The 20,558-nt window shown below is 46.1% G+C and overlaps 1 protein-coding gene across 6 annotated transcripts in view; it reads left to right on the top strand.

The window, feature by feature from the left end:
- The first annotated feature begins 460 nt into the window (after positions 1-460).
- The window catches only part of MKS1 (MKS transition zone complex subunit 1), a 37,290-nt gene continuing 17,192 nt past the window's right edge, over positions 461-20,558 (top strand). Inside the window, exons 1-19 of one of the 6 annotated variants that reach the window (XR_004755333.1) lie at positions 461-598; positions 687-802; positions 870-937; positions 1,539-1,694; positions 2,802-2,899; positions 3,086-3,214; positions 3,533-3,637; positions 4,038-4,146; positions 5,007-5,063; positions 6,016-6,058; positions 6,579-6,641; positions 7,400-7,470; positions 8,311-8,380; positions 9,717-9,824; positions 10,352-10,485; positions 10,795-10,977; positions 11,032-11,966; positions 12,051-12,133; positions 12,214-12,272. Coding sequence is in view for 4 of the 6 variants with exons in the window: in XM_035343217.1 (XP_035199108.1) it covers positions 519-598; positions 687-802; positions 870-937; positions 1,539-1,694; positions 2,802-2,899; positions 3,086-3,214; positions 3,533-3,637; positions 4,038-4,146; positions 5,007-5,063; positions 6,016-6,058; positions 6,579-6,641; positions 7,400-7,470; positions 8,311-8,380; positions 9,717-9,824; positions 10,352-10,485; positions 10,795-10,851; positions 12,051-12,133; positions 12,214-12,311; positions 12,793-12,899 (1,752 nt within the window). In the remaining 2 variants the exon portion in view is untranslated. Of the gene's footprint in view, positions 599-686; positions 803-869; positions 938-1,538; positions 1,695-2,801; positions 2,900-3,085; positions 3,215-3,532; positions 3,638-4,037; positions 4,147-5,006; positions 5,064-6,015; positions 6,059-6,578; positions 6,642-7,399; positions 7,471-8,310; positions 8,381-9,716; positions 9,825-10,351; positions 10,548-10,794; positions 10,978-11,031; positions 11,967-12,050; positions 12,134-12,213; positions 12,312-12,792; positions 16,533-20,558 lie in introns of those variants that run through there. The other 5 variants (XM_035343217.1, XM_035343220.1, XM_035343218.1 and 2 more) reach the window with 5 other exon arrangements.

Here is a 20,558-nt window from a genome sequence, read left to right as displayed (position 1 = left end):
GGCAGTGACTCTTGGTGTGCTGGCAGCAGGGCGCAGCACCAGCTCACATCAAGAGAGAGGCCCGCTGCTACGTGTCAGTGAGGCCCTAGCTGACAGCAGTGGTGTCCTCTTGGAGATGTCCGCTCCTTAGGAAAGTGGTGGGTAGGAGCAGGGAAACAAGCAGCAAGAGGTAAAGGTTCGCAGTCGGCTCCTCACAGCTCTCAGCCTTCAGCTCCGCGTATCAGGCTCCGCAGCATGCAGCCCGTCTTCTCTGCCAGCATCGCCAGCAGGCGGCTGTGGGGCTTCGCTCTGGAGGGCCGCGGGGACCCCCCCTCACACGTGGGCTACGGACACCGCGCCTGCGGGAGGCGCTCTGCCGCAGCCGGGCCGCAAGAGCGCCCCGAAGCCGAGCCGGGGGCCCGCGGGGGAACGGGCCCTGCCGCCACCCGGCTCGGAAGGAGCCACGGCCGCTCGGCGCCCTCCGGCCGGGGGGAGGCGCTGCGGCCGCCGCCACCGCCCCGTGTCCATGGTGAGGGGCCATGGCGGAGCCGCTGTGGAGCGCTGAGGCGGGCGGCGCCGTGTACCGCTCCCGCGACCCCGTGCGCAACCTGCGCCTCCGGTGAGCGCCCGGTCCGGTCCGGTCCGGCCCGACCCGGCCCCGCCCCCGGGGTTGCTCCCTCTCACTCTTCCTCCCTGTCCCCCCGCAGGGTCCGCATCCAGCGGGTCACGGCCACTGGGCCCCTCCCGGCGCAGGCCTCGCCGCCGCCGCTCTCCACACCGTGCGGCCCCGAGCTGCTGGCGCTGGCCGCCCGCGCCTCGCCCGGTAAGTGGGGAGCCCCGCGGGGCGGCGCTCCCGGGCGCTGCCGGTGGTGACCGACCCCCTACCGCAGGTGCCCGGCGGCGCCCGGACGAGGAAGAAGAGGCCGAGGTGGGGTGGCAGGAGAAGCTCTTCAGCCAGGTGGGTGTGCGGCGGCGGTTTCACCTCGCTGTACCGACCGACAGCTCCCCTGCGTCCCTCTGCCGCTGCCGCCTCTGTGTCGGGGCGAGCAGGGCCCCAGCAGGGGGACAACTTTCAGGCAGATGTAGAGAGTGATAAGGTCTCTATTCAGCCTCTTCTTCTCCAGACTAAACGGCCCCAGTTCCCTAAGCTACTCATACGTCCTGTTTTCTAGTCCCTTTGCAAGCTCTGTTGCTCTTCTCTGGATGTGTTCCAGCAACCCAGTATCCTTCTTGTAGTAGTTTTACCAGTATAGGGGACTACCCCCTTGTTCAACTTGGTGATCTTGAAGGTTTTTTCAACCTAGTTATGCTGGTTATGGTGTTTCTGATGCAGGCCAGGCTGTTAACCCTCTTGGCCGCCTAGGCACACAGCCAGCACTCCAAGGTCCTTTTCTGGTGGGCAGCTTTGCAGCCATCCTTCTCCAAGCCTGTATCGCTGCATTGGGTTGTTGTGACCCAAGTGCAGCACTTTGGTGTCTCCAGAAATCTCAGCTGAAAAACTTTGTCCCTGAGCTTGCTGTTGAAATGCAGCTTTTATATTTTACCTGTGGTGCTCTCAGTTTGAGGTCGATCTTTATCAAAATGAGTCAGCCTGTCAAACTCACCTGGACCGACAATACCACGAGGAGATTCTGAAACTGGAGAAGGTTGGGGGTCGGAAGAACTACCGCATCTTCACCTACACTGATCATGACCGATTCACCAACCTAGAGGAGGTATGGGCTTTTTGTTTTGCATAATCTGTACAGCAGTATCTGTCAAGAACACTAGGCCCACTGCAGAGGGAATGTTTGTCGTTTCTTGGCCATGGAGAAGCAAGCCACATATCTTGGGAGCAAGAGAACATACTGCTTCTGCAGGCAGTTTTACCTGGCATCCCAGACCCAGGATGAGGTCTTCCTGTTCCAGTGCAATGGGCAGGGACAGGTTGGAGGGACTTGGCATTGTTGAGTTGCTCTGTTTGAAAAATTTGCAACTGGCTTGTTACCAACCAAAGTGAGAAGTCTGGACACAATACAGAATTACAAGGCACAGGTTTATTCATGTGTATGGGGTGACTCACACACAATGCTTTCTAGCAGTCTTGATTCATGTTGTCTTGATGGCCCAAGGATGGGAAGAGACCCCTTTATCCTGTTTACTGTTCAGCCTCACTGGTAGGAAATTGTGAGGGGCAGCATGACCATGCCTGGAAAACTGGGGACATTTATATGGATGATTTGTAATGTAGCGGAGTGAAACTTGAAACAGCTTCTGATCCAGTCATTCCTGGATTGATCTTGTAATAGGTTTGACCCCAAATGTGGGGTGCGAGGTTTCAAGCATATTTTAGAGGGACTTAGGGTGCTAGGATCTTGGTTGTCTGCAGTTCTGCTCCTTTGATCATCCAAGTAGCAGAATAGCAAAGTACTTATCCCCAAGGTTGGGCTGTCTCTGAACCTTGTGATGAGCAGGTGTCTTTTAGTTTGCTTTAGTTTGCTTTAGTATGAACAAGGAATTCCACTCATGAGCATAAAATGCAAACTAATAGATATACATATGCACCGTATGGATACCAACAAAGTTAACACACATTCCTATTACAAGGACCAGTCAGTAAAATAGTTAGGGAGGGAAACTTTCATCACATCTGTACGTAACTTGCTGGATGGAGTTCAGCTCTGCTTTTCCACAAGAGCAGTGAATCAACTCTACAGTCTTTTAGCGGTTTGTCCATGCATGTGTGTGTGTAAATACCTGCTCTGTTCTCCAGGAGTGGAGATGTGTTTGAGAAAGAAGTCCTGTTGTATTTAAGCTGGTTCTGGTCTGTTTCTCTCCTCCAGCACTGCCAGAAGGTAACTGACTCAGATCATGAGGTGCCATCGTATCTGGCAGAGAGGATGGCCAATGTGAGAAGAAGAAGACAAGACCGTAAGCCAATGTGAGTGCAAACTGGGGTTGGAGCTTGCTAATGCAGGTTTCCAGAGCAGCCTGGTCTGTGGAAGTTGGTGACTTGAGCTGTGTTGCACTCAGAATCTGGCTTTTTGACTCCTCATCGTGGGAGAGTTCATTGCTGGCTACCGCAGTGAGTTCTGTTGACAGTAAGTTGTACTCATGTTGTTGACAGAGAAGCGAATTCCCTGAAGTCAAAAATCATCACCTGGGAGCCCTCAGAAGAATTTATAAAGAACAATCATGTGATTAACACACCTGTTCAGACCATGTACATCATGGGGGACTTGGGACCTTATGGGAAGTAAGTAAAATCCCCAAATGATCTTAATTTCCCAGAAACAAACCCATCTCATCTCCTTACTCAAATCTGTTTCTTTCAGTAGTTAAGGGGAGGGAATTCAAAGAGCTCAGTAACTCAAGCTGCTATTTTCTCTCAGCTTCTTGGGAGGTATGGAATGTATCCCTCCAAAAGGCTTCTTAAACTAATGTAGGGAAGTACTGGTATATTTATTCCCTTCTGTACCTCCATGTGCCTTTACCAGCTCTGTTGTTCTGGAGCAAGAAAGTGTCCATGTGCTCTATTTAGACCGTCTTTGTGTTTCTTGATGTCTTCCATTAGGCTTGGTCAAAGGAAATACGAACATGTTCTTTGTACAATCAAGGTGGACGGCAATGGGGTGATCACAGTGAAGCCTGACTTTACTGGCACCAAAGAAGCCTACTGGTGAGCGGGACAGGGCTGGTACCACATTTGGGGCTGGTATGGAGGGCTGAAATTGCTGTCTCCTGATTACCCCTTAGGCAGTGAGTCTGCACTTAAATTGAGGGCTATTATTTAGGTTTATTCCAAAGGCTTCTGAGACAAGGCTATTGTTTCCTTGTGCTTGGTGTCACTGTGCATTTGATGTGTGGGGCTTTGGAGCCAGTCCCTAGGGATACAGGTTATGTGTACAATGAACAAAAGCAAGTTTCTCTGAGTTACTGATGCTGTCAGGCACTCAGGAATGAGGAGAGGACTGTCAGTGACATTTTTTTTCTGTTCAGGCCTTGATGGGGGAATTGGTGTGTTATGATGGCATAGCTGATATTGCCGGGTCTGTTTTCTGCATAATGGGGTTCTGCAGGATTGAGCTGGATAGACAGAAGCGAGAGCTGTGGAAATACACCATTGAGAATGCATCTGTCCAAGTGCAGCAAGAGGAGGAGGAACGTGAGCAGCGTGTGTTCAGAGATGTAAGGGCTGGCCTCTACTGATTATATTGGCTAGTTGTCCCAATTTGACCAAGGGAATAAAGACCTCCATGTAGACATAATCATTACTGCTACAGAATGAATGTCACTGGCAGTGAGTTTCGTCATGTTCAGTGATATAAGAACTCCAATAAATACTCCCTGACTGCTTAATTCCTTAAACTAGGTTGAGGGCCTTGTCTGTTTGCCATTGGTAAACTTGTGTTGGCTATTGATTATAGTTGATATATGTAGTAAGAGCTGATGCAAGAAACCACCAATAGTGTCACCTGCCAGTGGTTTTCCTTCCCTTTCAAGCAGTGTGCAAACCCTTTCATTGGGTTTCCTCATGATGCCTGTATACTTCCTGAATGATTACTCATTACCCATAATGTTCCAGGATACTTGAGATACTCATTTTGTGCCTTGTTCTTTTTTTTAATTGTCTTTTTGCCTGTGGCAGTCTATAAAGATACTTAGTCTGTTCTCATTTTTAATTTTAATTTGTACGGTTCCTTATTGGTTTTGTGGCCAATTAGGAAACCCTGATCTAGATACACTAATCTCCCATTATGTCAGTTAAGAACTGCTGATTCTTTGGAGCTTCTTTTTACCACATAATTGACCTTTGATGAGGTTTCTTCTGAAGCTGGAGTTTCATGCAGTGTTAGCAGTTATGCATCTTTTGTTCTATTAAATTCTTATATTCTCTGTATCTACTAGAAAAGCAAAAAAACTGTTAGCTGAGCCTGTCAACAGTTTAAGTTGGTTTTAAATTACATATCCATTACAATTTTTGCAGTAATATAAGTAGAAACCTATAATCAAAAAGACACTCTAATCTACTTGTTCTGTGTTTTCAGCTGTACAGTCGACACAAGGAGTACCTCAGTGGTCTTGTTGGCTCAGAATTTGAGATGGTGAGTACCGGTGGCACTCAGCAGGGACCTGGAGCCCTGCAGCCTTTGCAGGCTGTTTACCTGGTTCACATGGCTGCCATCTGTACCAGTCTCCAAAGATTGTGTCATTCTGGGGGTGTGTTGGCAGCTTTTACCTCAGGGCCTCCTACTGAAAATTGGGTTGAAAGGGTATGATTGCAATGGATATGGGGCCTGCGAAGGTCCAACATGCATCTGTCAAACCTGTAGCAGAGCATGCTGAACGCTACAGTCTCAGTGAGACTGCATCCATTGTTTGAAGGTCTTTGACTGTAATAAGACAGAAAGAGGATTTATATGTTTTGGGATAGAGATTGCTGTTAACTTCTTGAATATCAAATGTATCTATGTTCCACTTTGTTCAAGTAAACAGCCTTTCCCAGCCTTCAAACTTACCAATTTTTTCTTTTCTCATGCACAGTTTTCCTGCTCACTAAGTTACCTAGGCTGCATTTTTTTTTTCCCTAAAGTCTTGTTTGCCAAAGTGGGAAAGTTTTACTCTTTCCTGCAGTTAGTTAAGCTAAGTGTGTTTCAGTTTGTCCTATGGATTTTTGGCTTTGTTGTTTTGGTTGTTGTTGTTTTATTTTTTTTCATACTCTTGAGCAAATGCAAGAACGCTACAGGAGAAACAGGACTATGACTTCTCACTACATTTTTATATCCATCTAGAAATCTGTAGAAGATCTGCTTTACAGAGTAGTGAATTCCTGCAGTACAGGAATTTGGTCTTAGTAGAGAGCCTCTATCCAAAGGGACTGCTGACTTCTGGAAAGGATGACAGGTTGATACAAGAAGTGATGATTTCTCCCTGACCAGCAAAGTGAAGCATTCATGTACAAATGTCTGTAGGTTATCCATGTGAGACCCTGCTAGGGGGAAACTGAATGAGGTTCCATCAGTGGTCGCTGAGCCCTTTATCTGCTTGTTTCTACAGACTCTTCCTGGTACATTGCGTCTTTTCGTGAATGGAGAAGTAGGTGAGTCCTCATTATGAACAGTAACTGTAGGGGCAAATCTGGGTGTGCTGTGATGGCTGAGGCTATAAAGGTCTAAAGATTATTGGTTCACAACCTGGTCTAGAGTAGGTGATTCTCTCCCTAAAATTCTTTACTTACTCCCTCTTTTCCACTGCTTTTGCAGACTAACCCCTCAAGTGGCATTTACTGATTGGAGGTTTATAAATACTGCAGCTTTTCTAGGAAGACAAGAGTTCTGAATAAAGGACAACAGATAGGGGAACTAATAGACTAATGTCTAGCAAAGAAGGCAGTTAAATTTGTGACCTCTCTAATCTGGTTAGTTATATGAGGATAGGCTAGTCTTGAGAAAGTCTTCTCTGAGGTCTTATCTTTTACTTCGAAGACCCTGCCTTTTTCCATCTTCTAGCAGTAATTGGTTGTGCTGAGGTTATTTGTGATACCTCTCCCAAAAGTCTACAGAGCATAATGGAGGAGTTAGTGTGGAAGTGAGCTGCTGAAATTCATTCTCTCTTCTCAGTTTCAGCTCAAGGCTATGAGTATGACAACCTCTATGTTCATTTCTTCCTGGAGCTGCCTGACCGTGAGTATTCATGCTTCCAGCCATATCACAATGATTTAAAGAACGGTCAGTCAGATCAGTTCTCCTAAAAGTTAGTAAAAGTTACCTTTTAGGTTACAGGTAGGGTCTGAGATCTAAATAGAAGTCTTCAGAGCTAAAAGTGCAGAACTTGGTGGCTTGAACTAAACTGACATGTTTATGTTAGCATCTTCCCTCTTGTCCATTCCAAATTTGACTGGATTTGGTCCACAGACTTCTTAACCAGAGGTGATCGTGTCCAGCAAACTACCCCAGGTTCATTCCTGATACTGCAGAGAACAGTCTTCCTGTCTTTTCTGCCTCAGCAATGACCTTGTCTGATTTCACTGACCAGCACTGTGTTTTCATGTTTTGTGTTGACACTAATTTATCAGTCAAAACTGAATACATAAGGTTCCCAACACTAACATGCACATCCTGCTATGTGTTTAATCCCCCTGAAGCTATGGCCCTGGCTCCCTTGTGGTTATACCTTGATGTTTGCCTGAGGAGATGCTGCTTTTGCTTCTATGTACGTTTCGATAAGGTTCTACCATATTCCAAAGGTGGAGTTGGTGCTTTCATACATCCAGGGTGTGCTGAAGAGCACCTGGAACAAGATGGAGCAGGTTGCACCTAGGGAAATTCAGTGTGGGGGAACATCTGGGTCTGAATTTCTCTTTTGAGCTGGCTCTGGTATATGAATCATTGCTCTCAACACCCAGAGTATTCACCCCTGTGCTCACGTTCTCTTCTCCCAGACTGGTCAAGCCCCGCATTCCAGCAGCTATCAGGAGTGACACAGACCTGCGCCACCAAGGCAGTGGGCTGGGTAAGGATGCTTTCAGACCTGCAGAGCAGAGTTTGACCAGTCATTCTCTGAAGTGAAATGTATAACAAGTTACAGATTTATTCAACAAAGATTCTGGCATGATAGCTCCTTTCAAAAGCAGAGCATATTTGGAATCCTCCTCATTGTTGTTATACTTGACATTTTTCCTGGTTCCACTGTGTTCAAATAAAACAGCAGAGCAGTTTCTGGAACCTTACTTTTTCCTTCCTTCTGGCTGATTGCCTTTGGATCTTTGAATTTTGTGTTCTCAAATGCTCAGAGTTAATGGAGAATTGTTCTGGCTTGCCTGAGACTGGAGTGCAAACAGTCTCAAAACTGATTTCTCAGAATCAACCTTTCTTCCAACTCCTCTCTGAGAGACAGTAAAATCTGAATTTTATAAACTTTTAATGTCTTAATGTAATCAATCATTTTAAATGTATTTAAATGTATTTTAGGTGAACTGATTTGCATATTAAAATCATTATCATACAGCATTTTGGTAGGACTGTTGTTTGAGGTATTTTGCTTGGCTCCTATATAGACTGTGGCATTCTGTAATAGTTATGCAAATGGCTGAATGATCATTTGAGGTGTTTTGCTCTTTTTCATTATTTTCATTATTTTTTTATTTTAGCCTGTTCTGTCTACATGGCAGTGGGATTGTGTGCAGATCCGTCGTGCAGTCAAGTGTTTCTTAGTGTGCTGTGATTGATCTTGTCTGGACATCATTAGTTCTCTACCATTATTTCTTTTCTCCCTGCTTTCTGTACCCTCTGTGATACCAGTGATGGAACTCTCTTCTCCAGGAATCTGATCTCTGTCCCATTCTTTTTCTAGGATAATGTGGCGTACTTCTGCTACCCCTTCACTTTGGAGATGTTTTTCTCCCAAGAAAATGAATCAGAAGGTATGTCTCCTTGTTTCTCTTAAATGTAAAGCTCTGACATCTCTTGGTTGCAGTGTAGGCATCATGCTGTTTGGTGTGTTGATGGTCCTTTGCCAAGGTGAAAGGACAGCTGTAAACAAAGGGAATCACAGAATCATAAAACTATAGAATCACAGAATATCCCTATCTGGAAGTGGCCCACAAGGATTGTATTGTCCAACTCCACACAGGACCACCCCAAAATCAGACTATATTTCTGATAGCATTGTCCAAATGCTTCTTGAACTCCAGCAGGCTTGGTGCCATGACCACTTCAGGGAAATGTTGCTCAATCAGAAGACATTCACCCTATCACCGCATAACCTCGGGACACACTAAATTTGCCCTCCCCAGCAACGCGTTAGTATTTGTATGTATTCATTGTATTCATTGTATTCAATGTATTCATTGAAGTTGCTCTGCTTCCAGGTTACAGTCAGCTTCATCCGTGCAAAACTACTTGTCTGTCTCAAAATGTCTGGCATGCTGGTCTGCATTGCTGTGCATGTTGTACTGCATAGAGCAGTGGAAGAAATGGGCCTATTTTTGTACACAGCCAAAACTACGTATTGAATCTTAAGTTAGTAGACACACTCAGTGACCTATATAATCTTTGTATTGTCTATGTCACTCTGAAATTTTCATCTCTATTTTAAGCTGGATCTCTCTGCTGCCTTTTCCTACTGCTTCACTGCGTTGCTACTATTTCCTCACCAACCCCTTTGGTCTTTGTTTTGCAGTCACCAGGGACAGCTTTACAGCATGCCTGCCACTTGAATCCAGTGTATGCATTGGATTTGAGTATTCAACCAACACTTCGGATTGGAGTATTCAACATTAACAAACTTTCAGCCTAGAATAAATTTTACGAGTTTGTTTCACTGTAGAGAAAATAAATGAATGCTTGGAGGCCTGTAGGACAATCCAAGTTAATAATCCCTCAACAGTGATGAGAAAGGTCAGAGATAAAAAGGTTCCCATGTTTTGCATCAATTATTTGCAGAGGAGTGTCTTGTCTGTCCAAATGATAGAGAAACCAGTTTGGACTTGCTGTCAGAGACTCATCAAAACAATTTTCCCAAATTTTTTTTCCCAAATTTTTAGCATCTTACCAATAATTATGTTTTCATTCTCAAGTCTGAGGGTTCAGCTTTTATAGGGAAAGATAATCACCCATACATCTAGATCTGTCATTTTAGGAGAAATACAGAAAAGGCTCCTTTCTAGCGGAGTTAGTCATTTAGTATTTTTTTTCCCTTCTGTGATAATCTCCCTCTACAGCTTTTAAAAAGTTGCAATCTACCCCATTTCCTTGCAGACTGTCTCCCTCAATGGCCTGTTATCTACTTTGAGGTTCTGTCCCTTGATTTCTGGCAAAGATACCGTGTTGAAGGGTATGGTTCCTTGGTGCTGCCAGCATCTCCAGGTAAAACATCCTTGGGATATTATGTTAAGTGTCCAGGGAAATGAGAGTTGAATGGTTCTCCTGGGAATGGATGCATCCCATCCTGGTGTTGCTTCACCTTTGCATACTGAAGGGAATAGCTAGCTGTCTGTGAGGCTGCAAAGAGAGATTTGATGTATCGTGTACTGTTATGCCTTGTTGAGAAGCATCATGTGTTGCTGTCCTTTCTCCTTCAGTAGTTCCATTGCAAAATTGCATGTTACAATGCTTTTGTGTAGTGCTGCATGTCCATCTTTATACTAGCAATAGGCCCCCTTTGTCCCAGATGGAATTTGAGGCTCACAATTAGTCTGACATTCTCATGTAGTAATAAGTAGATGCTCCTCATAGACAAGGGTAGTTTCGATGCTGTCTGTATGACTGGAGCTTGCTTATTGGGAAAACACTGGGAATCAGTAGCTATCCATCTACTGTGATGACCTCTGTGACTTTACGTTGTTGGTCATAGCTGCTAAATTGTTGTCTAAATTGTCCTGTCCTGTGGTCAGGTCTCCACATACTCACCATCCCTACCTGGCGCCCTGTGGAGCTGGGGACTGTTGCTGAACTGAGGAGGTTTTTCATTGGTGGATCTTCTGAATTAGAGGACATGACCTATGTTAGGATACCAGCAACCTTCAAGGTAGGCTCAACTGTAGGACATTGCTCTTGCTGGGAAAAGGTGGATTATGCTATTGGAACTGCATAAGGGACCCATGAGGATCACTGAGTCCAACTCCTGGCTCCACACAGAACTACCTGAAAATTAAGCCATATGTCTGAGAGCCTTGTGCAAGCGCTTCTGGACCTCCGGCAGCTTTGGTGCCATGACCATGAAACAGGCTCTCCTGGAGAGCCTGTTTCAGTGCCTGACAAGCCTCCTGGTGAAGAACCTTTTCCTGACAGCTCCTGTCTGAGCCTGCCCTGAGGCAGCTTCCTGCTGTTCCCCCAGGTCCTCTCACTGGGCACCAGAGAGAAGAGATCAGTGCCTGCTCCTCCGCTCCCCCTGGTGAGGAAGATGTAGGCCGCCATGAGGTCACCCCTCTGCCTTCTCTTTTTTAAGCTGAACAAACCAAGCCACATTAAACTCTCTTCCTACGCCGTGCCCTCTGGGCCTTTCGCAGTCTCTGGTGCCTGGGATTGGACTAGATGATATTTCAAGGTCCCTTCCAATCCCTAACATTTTGTGATTCTTTGGGACCTCTCTAAGAGGTTGATGTCCTTCTTCTCTTGTGGCTCCTCAAGTGGCACACAGTCCTCAAGGTGAGGCTGCACCAGTGCAGAGTGGAGCGGGACAAGCACTCCCCTTGACCAGTTAGCTCTGCTGTGCTTACCGCAGCCCAGGATACACTTGGCCCTTTTGGCTGCCAGGGCACACTGCTGACTCAGGTTCCACTTGTCGTTGACCATAACCCCCAGATCCCTTTGCATAGGGCTGATCTCCAGCCTCTCATTCACAGTCTGTACATATATCCAAGGCTGCCCCATCCCAGGTACAGAATCTGGCGTCTCTTGACTTCAGATGTCTGTGGACAGTTTGGACTGGACTTGAACAAATAATCTGGTGGTCGTGTCCCTCTGACTAAAGAAATGGATCCCCTTTTATACATGTGAGCAAGACAAGAATGGGCAAACCCTGAGATAGAGCTTTCTGCCTTTTGAGGTGCGTGTAACCTAGAGAAGTGGTTGTAGGTAGACCAAAGTCTTGCCTTGCCCCTGCTTGTGCTGTCCTTTTCTGAAAAGTGTATGTCAGGTCACCATTTTTTTTTTTTTTTTTTTTACCAAGTATAGACATCTTCATGTGTTTTTGTAAGGAACATGGGCTGTACTGCACCTGGAAGTGAGTTGCCTGCAGTGATAAGCTGATGGGTGTGAAGCAGGCTGAAGTTCCACATTCTTAAGAAAGCTGCAGAGGTGCTTGCTGGTGTAATGAGCAAGTTAGTCTTAAGTGGCTTTGAGTGAGAATAAGCAGCTGAAACCTTCCTTCAGCACTGCACTATCAGCTTGCTAGTGATTACATCCTACTCTCAGCACAGCCTGGTACAATCTGCCCTTCTCTCCTACCTCACTTGCTGTGTGCAGCAGGACTGGAGGAGACCGTGCCTGCAGGAGTGCATGCTTCTGGTGGGGTATGCTCATTTTTGCCAGGGTCAGCCTGCTGCAACAGGTTGCAGGCTGTTGTTACAAGAACTTTTGCTATCTTTGCAGGGAGAACGTCTGAGCCGCTTTGGTTTTCGCACAGAGACAACAGGGAATGTCACATTCCGGCTTTACTGCCTGCAGCAATCTAAGTGAGTGCTGCAGTAATTGCAAGCTCTATCCTGACAACAGTGTTCTTCCAGCCCTGACTTGAAACTGTACTTATGTGCAGAGCCTTTCTGGAAACCAGTGCCTCGAGGCATCGCGTGCAGAGTATACTGGACCGGCTTGGAGGCTTCAGCCAGCAGAGCTCTGTCTACAATGTTTTGGGTAGGGCTTTTAGTCTCATTCTGCCTGGGGAGCCTCGGGCACACTTTTGCCCCCTTTTTACAGAATGGGCAGGGAGAATCCGTTGCTGTGGGGTTGATTGTCCCCCACTGTGAGCTCTCTTGAGTCTGAGTCCATAGCAGAGGTTAAATGTTCTGACCTGAAATCTCTGGAAACTTGAGGAGGCATCACCCCTCAGCAGGTAGAAGGGATAGTCACTTCATGAGGGCAAAACCTGTGTTGCCTGGTCTTTTCCTGGCACAAACTTGTGGCTGTGGTGCACAGGCTCTGTCTACAATTCCATTATGCACAGAGTGAAGACAGGGCTGGAAGTGAAGAGAGCAGCAAGATCCAGGTGCTTTGTTGGTAGTACTTAGTGAGACTCCTGTTCTGAGGGAAATTATGTTCACTGGGTGGACTCATCCTTCCTCTTCTCTGAGGCTGTCTGATGTATTCTGACTTGCTGTCACCTGCTGTGTTGCAGAGGCTTTCCAGAGGGCACGGCGCCGGATGCAAGAAGCACGTGAGAGCCTTCCCCAAGACCTCATCAGCACCTCTGTCTCCACTGTACACCAGACACAAGAACCGTGATTGACCACCTCCACTGCCTCTAGCCTATGAGCACTTTGGATCCTCTCACTGATACCAGCTTCCCTTGTTCAGGAGGAGTCCCAAGGCCAGTGCCTGCAAGCTTTTTGAATGCCTTCTTTTGCAGCTTCCTCTGGATGGGGGCAGGAGTCTGCCTCACATCTAGATCCAGAGTCTTTGTTTTCATAGGTATCTGTGGAAGGAACCCTGTTTTTTCAAGGCATTTTGTTACCAGGCCCTAACGGTATAGCCAATTGTTCACATTTCTGATGAGCAGGCTAAACTGGGACATGAGACCCATGAAACCTTTAACACCTTTTCAAGTATTGAATAGTAAGTGATTAGAAAACATTTCAAATCTACTTGCCTTGGTAAATTTACTTTTCTTCTTAAAGAAGAGGTTACTGTTGAAGGTCAAGGCATGAATATTGTTTGGTATTTAATTAAATGAACAGTTGACTTCTTGAGAAATGCTGATAATTGTCGTCAGCACTTGTAGCTATAGGTCAATCTTCAGTAAAATGGATCTGTCTAACTGAATTTTTAAGATTTATTTATTCTTAGAGAGAGAGGTGTCTGCCACCTGTAATGTATGAAATCAAAGCAAAGTGATGTATGACAGATTCAGAACTGGAGGAAAGGGTTACATTCTGTATTTCTTTGTGTCTGAAATTTCTGGCTCTTGCGTCTCTGTATCAATTAGCAGAAGGACTTTGAGAGTACAACAGACAACACACATTCCCTCTAGTTCATAGCAGTACTTTGGCTGGAGCTGGACAGTTTGCAGACAATGAGAGCAGATTGTAATGTTTGCACAAGAGCTGAACTTTGAACTGTTCAAGCTATTCTTTTTAGCCGTGGTTCATTGTATCATCTCTACTTGCAATTCATTGCTTTGCTTGTTTTTACCCAGGTTCTTCTCCTGTTCTTTTCTCAGCCTATTTTATTCTCCTATTTTTGTTCCTCTCTCAAATCCATGGGAGCAAAGCTACCTGCAGACTGACAGTGCTGTATAGATTTGTACACGAGTCACATCTTCACATGTTCTTCTACTCTGCTCTCAACAGAAGGGATAGGAAGAAAAATCTCAGGCTGAGATCATGGATGTATCTGTAAAGCTAGAATTCACAGGCAGAGTAAGAAATAGGAACTGGCTTTCCTCTGCATGTTCCTCACTAGCAGGGGATGTGAGACTCATGGTTGCAGCCATGTGTGTGACTATTAGAACATCCCACTCCTTCCCCATTCTACATTGGTATCCTCACCTCATGCTTTCTATTTTGATCTTGTATCAGCCTTCTCTAGGAAAACCAAACTCCCCGGTTTGTTCGTCTTTGGTCTTTGTCATAATTCCTGGCAGAATCGTCTGGCAACTTGAAATGTACCTGGTAATTTCACTTACAAAAGAGGACTTTTGCTCATCTACATTGCCTGCTACCCCTGCTTTTTTATGGAAGAAACTGCCAGAACGTATTACATAGCTTGGCCTGTTAAGCAGAGCAGTGTTCTTGGCCTAGAGCTGGCTGATGCATTTTGTGCATGAGTCAGATCTCCATTTACGCTTTTTGGTGTGATGTGGCAGATCAGGCATTATAGTTGTGAAGGCAAACACCCAGTTCTGTAATAGCAGAATCAAGGCTTGTCTGGATGTATGCGCTATCACAGTCTTCAATGATATGGTCACATTTCACAGAGATTGATTCACTCAGTGCCCAGGATGAAAAGTGTTCAAGGCATTTGTAGCTGCTTACCTTCTTTTTCTTTCTCTCTTTTTTTTTTTTTTTTAAATCACAGTTCACTTCATGACTCCGTATGTTTATTGCATGTTTATAAGCAATACTTAATTTCCTTTAGGGTGTTTCTATTGTGCTTATCACTAACAGCTGCATCTCTTGTATCTGAAGCATGTTTCAGGATTGAGTTACAAGGTAAGAGAATATGCATTTTAGCAGTAAAGTAATAAAACACTTATTTGAGTGAGATGATGCTGAAGGCTGATCCTGAGAGAATGGGCTTTTCTAATTAGGTGACCATTTCCCAAGCTTGTGCTTGTTGCTCAGAGTGTTTATATGGCAGGATTTGGTGTGTTGAATGTTACGGTTACACAAAGATACAGTAAGGTGTACATAATGATACTAGTTTTGATAGTTGAAACTCTGACTAGTATAAAATTTTACAGAAACTCGAGCAAAATTTAATAATAAAGATCAGTTATAACCAAAGAAATATTCTTCTGAAGCAACACATGGTTAGCAGTGTTTCACCTTCATACTTGTGGCCTCCTTGGCCTGACAGAACAAACTGACTGATGCTTGTAAAAAAGCTTGCCGAGATGCCTGGCCAGTTGGAATGGGGGTTGTGCATACACCAGGTATGCATGGACTAAATAACAGATAGTAAATGGGGATAGATGGGAAGAAGGGGAGGTCAGTGTTTTTCCTCCAATGGTGAAGATTTTCTCAGAGGAGTCTCCCTAGGGTTTTCAATGCAGGGACACCTCTGCAGTGACATTGAGTTGAAACTCAACAGGAGAAGAGAGGGGAAGTTGTGGGCACACAAGAGCTTGGGGCAACAGGGTAGCATGGTTAGTGGGACTGCCCCAGGCACTCATGGCAGGAGAGCCTGGCAGGCTGCAGGGTGCTGTGGACTGAAGATAGAGGCTGGAGGGCAGGCGGAGCAGCTGACACAGGCTGGGCAATGCTGTGGTCTCTGCAGGTGACCTCTGTGTCTAGCAGTGAGACAGGTCTGTACGGTCTGTGGTGCATGGCCAGTGGTCCCCAGATCTGGTCACATCTGCTGCAGCTGGTATCTCTTGAGCATCAATGTCTTCTGTCTACAGGACAGACTAGAGTTGTAATGTTCAGCACCAGCCAAACTTCCTCGTGGGCACCTGTTGGAGGCTGAATCCTGCAGCCTTAGCAGTGATATGGTCTGTGTGGGGGCAGGAGCCATGCTGAAAGCCCCTGGGGGTCTTCCAGGCTTTTCATTAAATAAACTATGCAAAAAAAGGGTAATTGAAGAAATGTTTGCTCAGTGGAAGTAAAGGCTGCCAGCAGTTGCAGAGCTTGCAGGATGCACATCAGTAGCCCTTAGAAAATTCAAAATTGCAGTGTAAATAGAACAGAAAAGGAACATGTAGAAATTAGTCATTTGTGTGACTGGAGGAGCAGCTTTGCACAAAAGTCAGACCCCAGAAAGGGGTTTCACTCAACTGAAGAAGACTTATAACTTCAAACTACAGCCTTGCCAGCAAACCTCAAACACCCCTTTGTCTCAGCCCTGACCAACTGCTTGTGGTGGACCAGGGGCTACCAAAATCTTCTGGTGTGGCTTGGTGGGTGGGCTGTGCTGCCCGCCTTCCCGCACTGTTCAGCTGCAAGCCCAGTAGTAACAAGGAGCACTGCAGCAGGGAGGGGAATGTGCTGGCAGGCAGTGGATGTGCACCTCAGAGGTGCGTTTCGGAAGGTTAGTGGGTTGGCATGTGAAGTGCTGTCGCTGGTTTTGAGGAAGAAGAAGCTGAAGCAGACACATCCTACAGGGATTTGTCTTGTCATTGCATGGTACGTGGGGAGGGAGAAGTATTTTTTATCTGCACTGTGGGACTTAATGTGATCTTTATTAAATGACTGGTTGTTGCTTGTTGTCTCAGTATGTTTTCATTTTAGCTGGGGGCTTAAGGTATCAGATGAAAGCTTGCTGCGAGCCCTCTCCTGGCAGTGAGGTGAAGGAGTGGGCTGCTCTGCCTTCTACCCCCCAGTTACCTCTTTATTATGTTTGTCTTCTCAAGGTACAGCCTGTATTGTCTAAAGTCAATATCAACATTTCAATGCAAGAGTGCAGCTGAGAGTACAAAAGAGTACAAAATCACACTTCATTAGATCAATCAAAAATAAGTGTCTGTATACTCATCTTCCTGTATTGAAGTCATTGCTTTAGTTGGAATGAATTTCTTTTACTGCTTTGTTTCAAGCAGTTTTTTTAAGTGAACTGTAGCGCTGCGTAGACCACAGGTACTTCCCTTTCTCTCATATGTCAAGATCTTGTTCTAAAGTAACACAGAAAATCAGAAAGTCTGTGATTTTATCAGTCCTATAATTCATTCACAATTCCTTAAATGTTTAAAAAAAAAAAAAAAAAAAAAGAAGACTTCCAAAACAGTTGTGAGGATGTCTGTAGTGTGTGAAAGAGAAACTTTTATTTGTGTTCTTTTATGCTTTCCAGGTCTTTGAGAATGTGAGGACCAGCCTTTTGAGCAGGTGGGAAAGGTGGATTTTTTATGATTCGTTCTGACCTTAGAAAGAAAGGTCAAATTGGACACTGAGATCTAGTCCAGGCAAGATCACCTTAATTTAATATCAGCCTGAGATGTTTGTCCTACCTATTCTTTAAATGAAGATGGAGATGATGGAGACTATTGATCATCCCTCACAGATTTTTTGTTTTGTTTTTTTTTTTTTTCTTGTGAATTTTCTGGTGCATAACAATTGATGGTGTCAGCTTGTGGATGAGCTGAGCAAAGCCTGTTGTAAAGCTGCTGGTGGAGGTGTGCAGAGGAGGGAGTGTGTGATTCCTACTCAGTGGTTATTGTTTCTCTGGGGTGTTCCCAGCCCAGGTTGCCAATGAGTCTGTGATACATTGTTCTCTCTGCTGTAAATCTTGTGAGGACTGTGGTGCCCTCTCATGGCTCTGAAAATGGCATTGTGAGTCTGAGATCAGGCAAGCTGTTGACAAAAGTAAATGGCCATTTTTCTTGCTGCTGCTGCAAGCACACTGAGTCTGGCTTGCTGGATTCTTTCTAGTTCTGTTCACAACATTTTCCACCTTAGCTATACCTGCAAGGGCTGGATTCCCTCCACATTCCTTGGTCACCTATCTTCCATCCTTTCTCTTCTCCGGTACCATGTACATGGATACCTGTGTTTATTCCTTTCTGGAATGAGTAATGGCTTTAAACTAAAAGAGGAAAGATTTAGATTACACGTAAGGAAAAAAATCTTTACTCTGAGGGTGGTGAGGCACTGGAACAGGTTGCCCAGAGAAGCCGTGGATGCCCCATCCCTGGAAGTGCTCAAGACCAGGCTGGACAGGGCTTTTGGCTACCTGGTCTAGTGGCAGGTGTCCCTGCCCATGGCAGGGGATTGGTACTGGAACGGTCTTTAAGGTCCATTCTAACCCAAACCATTCTGTGATTCTATGAAGGTTTGGCTCTGCTTTGTCTTTTCTCCCAGGTACCAACCCTTGCCCTGATTATTAGCAGAAAAGCCACTCTGACCCCTTCTTTTGCACCACTGAAGCATTTCCACCCTGTGAGAGCAGCACTGAGCTGCTCTCACCATGACACCATACCATGACACCAGCCTCTGCCATCCACGCCTTCCTGTGGTTCCTTGCCTTGCCTAGCGTTGTGGATTGTGCAGAAACACTGAGACAGTGCAACGAGTGCAGAACAGCCAGGTGATGTGGATCTGGGATGCCTTACCAGCATGCGCTAGGCAAAACAGCAGCCTGGAGAGGGATCCCTCAGGGGCATAGCTCTTCTCATATCTGGCACAACAGATAATCACATAAACCTTCCCTCAACCTCTGCAAGTCTTAGCACAGATTCTCTCCCCTCCTTACCTCCTCTCTGTTGTTGCTGAACTCCCCCCCTCCTGCCAGGCTGGGCTGCACTCTTGCCCCAAAGGCAGTGTTGAGACAGGAATCTTGCTATCATAAAAGAGGATGACAAAACATCTTCCTGTTGCTTGGGCATATGAGACAGTAGACAATATTAGCTTTTCAAATGCAACTTTTTAATGACTGTTGGCATGGAGACAAGCATTTGGTGTAATCTCTGTTCAAATAATCTCTGCTCTCCTAGCATGGTGAGTGGGAAACTGTAGCTCATTGGCTGGATCCACTTGTGACTGCAGTCATGTATGCCCTTCTCTGCACTGCTCCTCCCCAGGATGTCTGTGCTGGCATGGGCACACACAGGCAGCAGGGCACTGGTGTGAAGCTTACCGTGCATGGGGCAGCAGGTGGTGCAGAGTGGCCTATCTTAATCACCTCCTGCCTGCTCTTGGCCTGCGTTCTTGGCACTAAGTGAGTTTAGTTGGCTCCATCAGCACTGCTGTGCTCAGTGGCTTCAGTCTTTACCCTCACTGAACAGCTTTCCAGTATATTCCTTGACATACTACTGGCAGCTGTTGCAGGACTTCTGTCCTTTGCCTCTGAAGACAGGTAGTTCCCCTGAAGTGGCAGCAGTGACTGCAAGAAGAATGAACAGCTTCAGCTGCTTTCTAAGTCTCAGCCAAGCTGCAAGTCCTGCAAGCCCCTGCTTCTGTCATGCAGACTCTGGATTTCAGTCTTGTCTGCACCTTCAGCCTTGCTCAAGGCCAGTAGCTTCCTTTCCTCTGCATGTCTGCGTGCTTTGGCGAGAATTTATTCTGCACCACCTTGTTGTGCACATCCAAGCTCATCACTCTATTTGCAGTCACAATCCAGTCTCTCTCTATGGATACAAGTCCTCAGAAACAGCAAGATCAGTCTTAGATCAGTTGCATACTTCAGCAGCCATCATCCTGCAATCTCTGCTCAAAATACCGTAGTAATTTTTCATACATGAGGGGTATATGAGCTTCCTTGGGTTTCTGTGCTGCATTTTCAGTTGCTGTCAGCTGCCTGACTCACCTGAAAGCTCTTAAATACATCAAGTGCTGCAGAAGTATGCACTGTTAGAATTAAGGGGGTGTCTGACTTCCTTTATTGTCGTCCCTGTTGCTTGTACAAATGAAGTGCTGTTTGAGCTTCTTCCATTTAATCTTTGTGTCTCCAGGGCTCTTGGGAATCCAGTCCCCACCACATCTGAGTCTGAATTCCTGGGGTCAGATGCTGCTCTGAGAGGTTATTTGAAAGGAGTTTGTTCTGTAGTCTCAGTTCCAGTTCTCGCTGCTCAACAGAACAAGTTCCTGTAGCATTCTCTAGTGCCACAGATGAGAGAGAGCTCTGCACCTGTGGTGGCATGTTGCACTAGAGGGAGGGTGCATGGTCAGCAGCTGGCTGGGAGAGGGATCTGCAGTTTTTAGTGGAGGGAGCCCCCGCTGGGCTGCACATGGGAAAGGATGTGTAGGAGACGGGAAGGGACTTGGTTACAGAGTGAGAATATTAGCTTCTATGATTCTCTGCGGAGCTTCAGAGAGGAGAGAAATGTTTATGTGGGATCCTCTTGATGAAACTTAGTTAAAATTGGTGCTTCATATGGAAGCTCAAAGGCTGTTGTGGAAGAAGATGCTGAGCTGTCTTGCTAGCAGGGGTCCCTGCTCTGACATCTTGAAGCTGGTACTGGAGATCTTCCAGGCAGCAGCAAAATGGAGAGGGCTGAGCCATGCAGCCACCACAGTGCCATGAGGTGACAGGCAAAATGAGCTGTTCAGCATTAGCTCTAGCAGGGAAAAGGACTCTGCAGTGTGATGACACACAAAAGCATGGTCAGACCAATCCATGATCTCAGCTGGGACAAGCAGAGCATGGCATCCTGGCTATTGTGAGAGGTGAGGATTGGGAGCTGGGTCTGGAAGGCTTTTGAGGAGTGAGCACAGGGCATGCGGAGTTGTTCTACACCAGGAGGCAATGAGCTGCTAGCAGTGGTGGGGGTAGGGACAGGGAGGTGTGAAGCCTTGT

This window comes from Oxyura jamaicensis, chromosome 19, assembly GCF_011077185.1.
Source record: "Oxyura jamaicensis isolate SHBP4307 breed ruddy duck chromosome 19, BPBGC_Ojam_1.0, whole genome shotgun sequence".
Lineage (NCBI taxonomy): Eukaryota > Metazoa > Chordata > Aves > Anseriformes > Anatidae > Oxyura > Oxyura jamaicensis.
The sequence above is the reverse complement of the archived record's forward strand: the minus strand, read 5'-3'. Positions and strand labels throughout refer to the sequence as shown.